General features: G+C 40.6%; 1 protein-coding gene across 1 annotated transcript; it reads right to left on the bottom strand.

Annotated features, from left to right (window-relative positions):
* Positions 1 to 4,002: 4,002 nt before the first annotated feature.
* Fabp2 (fatty acid binding protein 2) lies at positions 4,003 to 8,389 on the bottom strand. The gene is made up of 4 exons (XM_042697595.1): positions 8,318 to 8,389; positions 5,809 to 5,981; positions 4,444 to 4,551; positions 4,003 to 4,102 (listed from the first exon to the last, which is right to left on the bottom strand). The coding sequence occupies exons 1-4, from the start codon at positions 8,382 to 8,384 to the stop codon at positions 4,052 to 4,054; spliced, it is 399 nt and encodes a 132-aa protein (XP_042553529.1). The 5' UTR covers positions 8,385 to 8,389; the 3' UTR covers positions 4,003 to 4,051.
* Positions 8,390 to 8,850: the final 461 nt, after the last annotated feature.

Genomic DNA, 8,850 nt, shown 5'->3' with positions numbered 1-8,850 from the left:
GTCGGGGCTGGGAAGGTGGCTCAGCGGTAGAGCGCTTGCCTTGCATGCATGAGGCCCTGGTTTGATTCCTCAGCACCACATAAGCAAAAAAGAAAAAAACCGAAGTGGCGCTGTGGCTCAAGTGGTAGAGCGCTAGCCTTGAGCTGAAGAGCTCAGGGACAGTGCCCAGGCCAAGAGTTCAGGCCCCACAACTGGACCCCCCCCCAAAAAAAAATAGACGAAGTCATGGCATTATATCACCATGCATCAGACTGGAAGTTAGGACTTACACTTAGTTCTTATGTTCATCTTAGCCTACAAGACATAAGCGAATAAACTGTGCCTCACTTTCTCTACTTGCAAATGAGATAAAACCCACACTTCTCCTGTTTCACATTTGCAAGACTAGCAAGGTAAGAGACATGACAATACATTGAAATTGTATAAAGAAAGAAGCATGTGAAAATCTTGGTAATTAAGTAGTATTTCTTTTTTTTTTTTCCTCCATTCCTGGGGCTTGAACTCTGGGCCTGGGCACTGTCCCTCAGCTCTTCAAGCTCAAGGCTAGCACTCTACCACTTGAGCCACAGCACCACTTCTGGCTTTTTCTGCTTATACGGTGCTGAGGAATTGGAACCAGGGCCTCATGCATGCAAGGCAAGCACTCTACCACTGAGCCACCTTCCCAGCCCTCACATTCCCAGCTCTTAATTAGTATTTCTTATCTGAAGATTTTTTAATTAAGTCAAAAAATGAACAGTGGGGGGCTGGGAAGGTGGCTCAGTGGTAGAGCGCTTGCCTTGCATGCATGAGGCCCTGGGTTCGATTCCTCAGCACCACATAAGCAGAAAAGAAAAGCCGGAAGTGGGGCTGTGGCTCAAGTGGTAGAGCGCTAGCCTTGAGCTGAAGAGCTGAGGGACAGAGCTCAGGCCCAGAGTTCAGGCCCCACGACCGGACACACACACACAAAAAAAATGAACAGTGGATTTAAGTTTTTTATTTCCTTTAAAGATCACATTTTCTCCAGTTTCTTAATTCCCTTTTCATAATGTCTTCATATGTTTGTACAAAGCCTGTGCGTGGCACATAGTAGAACAATTACATCTTAACTATTGTCCAAACAAAGATTCACCTGGGTGACAGGGGCTCACATTTATAATCCTAGATACCCAGGGGGCTGAGATGTGTGGATCACAGTTTGAAGCCAGCAAGGGCAGGAAAATCCATAGGATTCTTTTTTTTTTTTTTTTTTTCCTTTAGTTATAACTTTTTTTTTTTTTCCCTTTTTTTTTTTTTTTTAATTTTAATTGAGAACATACTGTACAGAGGGGTTACAATTACATGGGCAGGAAAATGCATACATTTCTTACCAAGCATTGCAGCCTCCTCCTTTGTTTACCCTTCACCTCCCTTCCCAACCTCCCCCCTCCCCCCCACCCAATCATACCCCCCCTCCCCCCCCCCCCAACGACATTGTAAAGCTGGTTTTGACATGACATTTTGTACTTCTCATTGTTGCAACAGGTCCACCTGAATCCTTTCCATGGGATTCTTATCTCTACTTAATCATTAAAAGCTGCAAGTAGAGGTGTGGCTTAAGTGGTAGAGCTTTAGCCTTGAGCAAAATAATCTCAGGGACAGCACCTAGGTTCTGAATTCAAACTCCAGGACCTGACAAACAAACAGATTCACAGATTTCCAAATGCTTAAAAATTTGTCCTTCTTTCATTCTTCTTTCCTTCTAATGCAGAGTCTCCTACTTGAAGCCCATGAAATAGTGCATCCCATAGAAATATAAGGAAAATGAACATTTGGGGACCTGGCAAATTGGCCAATGTATGTGTTTATAAAAATAGAAAAGAGGTTGTGGCAGTTAGAAGTAGTATCTGATGTTTTATAGATGTGTGGTTCCCAAAGACAGAAATGGGGGCAGGCAAGCATCAAAATCACCAGGAAGTTGTCTGAATTTCTTGGTTTTACTTTCCAGGACTCAGACCTAGGAGTCTGATGGGGGAGATTAAGAAGACAAACACTTTCCGCCCTTGGGTGACTTTTGAGAATCACTGATGTTGTAGAAAAATATGGCAGAGTGTTTTTTTGTTACTGAACTTTGAGGGTTGTGGTGGAGAGTTGTGCAGATCCTGAGGCTTGAACTTACCCTGGGCGCTGTCCCTGAGCTTCTTTTGCTCAAGGCTAGCCATCTACCACTTGAGCCACAGCTCTACTTCCAACTTTTTGATGGTTAGGTGAAGATAAGAGTTTCACGGACTTCCTGCCCTGGCTGGCTTTGAACTTCATCCAAAGATCTCAGCCTCTTGAATAGCTAGCGATACAGCTAGGATTACACCTGTAACTGGTTGACAAAGTTTTGATGTAGCTCAACATGTAAGTCCCATGATATTATTCAACGTGGCGTGAACTGGGAAAATTCACACCTAGAGAAGATGACTGGGACAAAATTATCAAAAAAATTTTGTTGTTGTTGTTGGTTGGGAGGTTTGAACTCTGGGCCTGGGTGCTGTCCCTCAGCTCTTCAGCCAAAGGCTATTTACTCTACCACTTGAACCACAGCACCACTTCCAATTTTCTGGTGGTTAATTGGAGATAAGAGTCTCACAGACTTTCCTGCCCAGGCTGGTTTTGAACCTCGATCCTCAGAGCTCGACCTCCTGAGTAGCTAGGATTAAAGGCATTAGCCACTGGTGCAGGGCTAAAAATTTTGATCTATCAGAATGACTAACATCTTTGAATTGTGCAAGTAGGCACACACTTCTTTTTGGATTTGCTTTTATTTCTAAAGATTTTTTGGTTGAGTACATATTTTTTTATTGTGAAAATACTGTACAGAGGGGTTGCAATTACATGGGCAAGATAATGGGTACATTTCTTATCAAGCATTGTAGCCTCCTCCTTTGTTTCCCCTTCCCATCCCTTCCCATCCTTCCCCCACCCCCCATCTAATCCTCCCCCCCCCCCCACCAAAGTTGTAAAGTTTGTTTTCGACATAACGACTTATAGTTCTCATTGTTGCAATGGGTCCACCTGTATCCTTATTTAAACGATTTGTTTTTTCCCTTCCCCTCCACAAAGTATACCAACATCAAATACAGTGAAAGCAGGGGTTATACCATGGGGGAGGGACATACAAAGCAACAAAGAAATAAACTTATAAATGTGTTAGAAGCAATTGCATGAAAGAAAGAAAAATTTAAATACATATCTTAGGGTTCATTTCCCTAACATCAACTTATCTGAGCTTTTCTGCTTGACTCAGACATAAACTAGTTATTGCAAATAAGGGAAACCATGGGACCTGTGTTTCTTTGGGCCTGACTTACTTAATATAATTTTTTCCAAGTCTTTCCATTTCCTAACAAATGGGGCAATGTGATTCTTTCCGATGGAGGCATAGAATTCCATTGTGTATATATACCACATTTTCTTGGTCCATTCATCTACTGAGGGACTCATGGACACTCACAGTTGAGAAGACTCAGAGGCAATTATGCTTTTAGGTTACCACATATGAAAACAAAAACAAATATGAAAACATTGAGCATAGGCTTGATGTCACAAAGCTTTTTGCTTTCTTTGTTTTTCCAGTATAGGAATTTGAACTCAGGCAAACATTTTACCCCAGGAGCATGCTCCTACCCTTTTTGCTTTAGTTATTTTGCAGGTAGGGAGATCTCCAACCTGCCTGGGACTTCAATGCAGGCTTCCCACTTATGCTTCCATATGGCTGTGATTACAAGTGTGCAACACCATGCTTGGCTGCTTGTTTATAACAAAAGGCTACTTGTAAAGCAGTATGAGAAAAACATTTATTTCTCTGTTTTTAAAAAGAGGTACAAATTTTTTGAAAGCACCAAAAAATGTCCATCTGAACACAAATTAAGTCCAAATTAACTTTTACTTCTTTTACTTTGACAAGCCTGGAAGTATACCAATGTTTGCTAAAAGACTAATCAGTCGGTAACTTTATTTTTGGTGGCGAGTGAAAAGCAGTTTTTGGGTGCAAAATAGATCTTCTGTCCAATTTGTATTTTAAGCTGTGTCCCAAGAACCACGCTTATTCCTTCTTAAAGATCCTCTTGGCTTCTACTCCTTCATATGTATAAGTCTGAGAAGCATAAACAAACAAAAGAATTTTCTGTTAAAATATAGAGCTATTGTCTTTATACTTGATAGGAAGATTTTTAGGCATATACTGGATACTCTCATTAAAAATGTTGATTGGTAGTTAAAAAAGCTGTTGCTATGGATCGCACACACATATGAATTTACGTGGCTAATTCTTTTCCATAAATAGCACAAAAAGTTTCTATTTTTCGAAAGCAGTATGTATTATAAGAACAAAAGTAACCGTCTATTTACTAACTCTGTAATTCAGCCATGATACAATAGTTGCTATTGTGTCATTTCTTTTTACCTCTGAAACGTTTTTTGCCTCTCACAGCTCACCTGGACTAGCTCACTGCCCATGACTTCGCGAACAGTCTTCAGCTCCTTCCCATTGTCCACGCGTTGGAAGTTTCCGACAAGTTTGTTTCCTTCAATGGCCCAGCTCCCCTATACCGTAAAAAGATGGTGGCATTTGTTAGGGTCTCATGCATCTTAGAGGCTGTTTTGAGTCATATAAATATATGGGTAGATAACATATTTAATTTTTTATTGGTCGTGGGGCTTGAACTCTGGGCCTGGGTGCTGTCCCTCAGCCCTTCAGCTCAAGGCTATCGCTCTACCACTTGAGCCACAGCGCCACTTCCAGCTTTTTCTGCTTATGTGGTGCTGAGGAATCAAACCCCGGGCCTCATGCATGCAAGGCAAGTGCTCTACCACTGAGCCACCTTCCCAGCCCATATTTAATTTTTTGTTTAACCTTCACATTGACCTTGTGAAGTGATACTGTTGCTTCCATTTTATAGCCAAGGAAATACACGCAGAGTAATTTACTCAAAGCCATCTTGTGATGATGCCAGGTTTCAATCCATGTAGTACAACCATTCTGTACAACTTCCTCCATAATTGCCATCTGCTGAGTTGTTTTTTTTTTTAATGGTGCTAGTCCTGAGTTTTGAACTCTGAGCCTAGATGCTGTTCCTGAGATTTTGTGCTCTATTACTCAAGCCATAGCTTCACCTACAGCTTTTTGGTGGTTTAACTGGACAGAAGAATCTCATGGACTTTCCTTCCCTAGCTGGCTTAAGCCATGATTCTCTAATCTCTGTCTCCTATGTAGCTGGGATTCCAGGCATGAGCCACTGGCGCCTGGCATACAAAACTTTTATGTAGTTATCCTAGAAGCTTTTTGTTGCTACCAGAATATAATGTTAAAAATATTTAAATTTCTTTGTGAACTGGTTTACAATCAGATCTTTGAAGGGAATTTTCCTAATTCTTGTTTGTTCTAGATTCTTTTCACATGGAAATGGAAATAAAAACACTGTATTTAAATATGCCAAGAATCCATGCAACATAAATTTAAAGACTTCATTGGCTTCATCAGATTTTACTAATTAAGCCACCCAATGAAATAAAGCAGATTGGTTTGGTGTTGGGTGGAAAATCCAAGAATATGTCACTTATAAAAATTATTTCTAGTCACTGGTTCATCCCTGTAATTCTAGCTACTTAGGAGGTTAAGTGAGAATCATGGTTCATAACCTACCCAGGCAAGAAATTAACCAACAAAAAGCAGGAAGTAGAGCTGTGGCTCAAGTGGTAGAGTGCCAGCCTTGAGCAGCTAAGGTCCTGAGTTCAAACACCAGGATTGGCACACACACACACACACACACACACACACACACACACACACACACTTCTTACAGTGAGTTCAGTTCCATCTGCTAGGCTGTACTTAAAAGTGACACCAAGTTCAAAAACAATTTCAATGTTTCGAAAAGTACTTGATTCTTTGACTGTGAATTTATTTCCTTCCTGTGTAATTATCAGCTTCAAATTGTCATGAGCTGCAAGCTTCCTTTTTACCATGTTGATACCTATAAAGGGAAAGAGATAAGAGAACAAAAACGTTAAAATCCCACAGAACATCTGTGTTCTGAGCTCTATTTTAAACTCTTGTTAAATTTTATTTTGAGAGTGGAGAGGAAGTCCCATTAGTATTGTTTTTGCCTCAGCTTTGGCTAGATTGTGGAGGGAAAGTTAAGCACAATTGGATCAGAACTGATCCCAGGCACTCTTCCAAACAAATCCTCTTAGATAGTGGAGTAATTTTAATAAAGACTAATAAAGTTGCTGAGGGCTGGTGGCTCACACCTGTAAGACAGATACTTAGGAGGCTGAGATCCAAAGATCCTAGTTTGAAGCCAGCCAGGGCTAAAAAGTCTGTGAGGCTCATCTTTGACTGTGGTGCAAATGATAGAATGTCAGCCTTAAGCCAATCAGGAGTGTAAAGCCCTAAGTTGAAGCCCCAATGCCAGCAAACTTTTTGTTTTAGTATAAAGTAAAACACATTTCAGGAGAGCCAATTGAAGTAGTAAATGGTGTTTACTTTTTTGTAAAGTGACAGCAGTCCTTCTGTACATTCACTATATTCTTTTGTTAATACCATTTTCTGTCCATGTGCTCATTCCTGTGAGTGCTTGAATTGCAGGTATATGTTACCATAGCCAACTTGCTTTTAGGGTTTAAATTTCACAATTATCTGCTTTTTGAGGAATTTCTGACTGGACTCCAAACAGAAATTTTAGTAAATGTATGGCCAAATTCATTATTACATGAACATACAAATTCCATAAACTTAACCTTTGGCATTCCAAAGCTATAGGCTATAAAAAATGCAGATGTTTACTTAGGGGAAATGACAGATGTGTTTGCCCAACTTTTACCAGAATATTATTGCACACTTATACAAGTTAAAGTCAACCTCCTCAAAAAAAAAAAATACATACATAGCTTTGTGAGGTTGTTTCGGAGAGTTTTCTAAAACAGAGAAGAGTATAAAATCTAATTTATTTAAAGTGAATTTTTTTTGGGGGGGGGTCTAGTCATGGGGCCTGAACTCTGGGTCTGGTCGCTGTCCTTCAGCTCTTCAGCTCAAAGCTAGCGCTCTACCACTTGAGCCATAGCACCACTTCCAGCTTTTTTATTTTCTGCTTATGTGGTGCTGAGGAATTGAACCCAGGGCCTCATGCATGCAAGGCAAGCGCTCTACCACTGAGCCCCCTTCCCAACTCTAAAGTGAATTTTTATAGAACACATTTTTACTATTTTATTATATAGTGTTTGCTTTTCCTGTAAACCTAGTTTAAAAATCTGGAAATTTTCACTACATACTACCATTTTGTTTCTCTAAACAAACAAAATATTAGTTTTCAATTTCATAGATACCACCAGTAGTTAAAGAATGAAAGAAACAGTAGGTGCTGGTGGCTCACACCTGTGATCCTAGCTCCTCAGGAGGTTGAGATCTGAAGATTTCGATTCAAAGCTGTGTAAGACTCTTTTGTACATTTAACTATCAAAAGAAGAAGCAGGAAGTGGAGCTATGGCTCAGGTGAAAGAGCACTATCCTTGAGCACAAAAGCTCAGGGATGGTACCCTGGCCCTGAGTTCAAGCCCCAGGACTGTCACCACCAACAAACAAAAAGAATGAAGGAAACATATCTGAATATGTCTGTTAGCGAATGAGTCCCTTTCCCGTAGCTTAGTCCATTCCTTCCCTTCTCCACAGCTTAACATGCTCCCTTCCTAGGCAGCACTAGGCCCATGTAGTAAAGGTAGTAAATAATCAACTTCCAACCCCCTTTACCTTGGGATGGCACTTCTTTGGGGCAGCTACCACCATAGAAGGCAACAAGAGCCCCTTAAAGTAACCTTCTAGTTCAGGCAGCTACAGGACCCTTATCTACTATTTGAATAGCAACCATAAATCTTAGTCTGCCATGATGAAGCCCCTGGCCCACACGTCCACACCAGGGTCTCCGCCTCCTAGCCCCTTCTAGCCCCTCCTAAACCTTTTAGGTTATATAGGTCACCTCAGACAATAGCAGGTGCTTCTTCTCACTTCTCCTTTGTGAGAAGGAGTATTGCCTGCCTCCTTTCCTGGCAATAAACCTTTCTTTGTTCTCTGTACCTGTATGTCTGCCTGGTTCTCTGGCAAAGTCTAATTAATCTTTCAATGTCTTTGTGCATTTGCAGGTGCTGGGAGAATCTTCCTTTCCCCTAGAGAAATAATGCATTCTTCCTAATGCAAGAAACTAGAAGATTGGTTTTCCCTCCTCTCCTCAGAAGCACAATGACCCAGAACCAGTCTCTAAGCCAGAACAGCTGTTAGGCATGCAAAGAGAGAGCCAGCGAAGAAGAAAGTCCTTACCCATTTTTTCCATGAACTTGTCATAGTTTTCACTCCGGTCTACCTTCCAGCTACCGTCAAAAGCCATGTTCTCAGTTGTGTCAACCTCTAGGCAAACTGATTCAGTCTTATCTTAGACGGGAATTTATTCCATGTCTTATCTTAGATCGAACCCAGTACTATGATGTGGAAGTTTAAAGTTCAAGAGATTACCTAAGTACTTTCATGCTTGAATTTTCTTTCTGCATAATTGACAACTTCTTCCAAGATTCAACTGAGTTAAAACTTGATAAGCATACTTACTCTATTTGAAACCACAATTTGTGAGGGCATATATGTTAAGAATTAAAACACACTTCCAACAGTTTTCTACATACAGTTTAGAAGTACATATTGTATTGGAGTGAGTAGAACTCATATGGGACATGACACTGTTAGTGGTCTGTCCTTTTTTATTTTACAGTAGCAGTTACGTTGTAAAGTACAACTTTAGGTCAAACAACAATTATAACCTTAAAGTTAGAATCATTATTGAGGCTGAGTTTTTATTTCCA

The sequence above is a fragment of the Dipodomys spectabilis genome, unplaced genomic scaffold (genome assembly GCF_019054845.1).
Source record: "Dipodomys spectabilis isolate Male_0828 unplaced genomic scaffold, ASM1905484v1 ptg000225l, whole genome shotgun sequence".
In the NCBI taxonomy this organism is placed as follows: domain Eukaryota; kingdom Metazoa; phylum Chordata; class Mammalia; order Rodentia; family Heteromyidae; genus Dipodomys; species Dipodomys spectabilis.
Note: the sequence above shows the minus strand (reverse complement) of the source record. Positions and strands in the feature narration are given on the sequence as shown.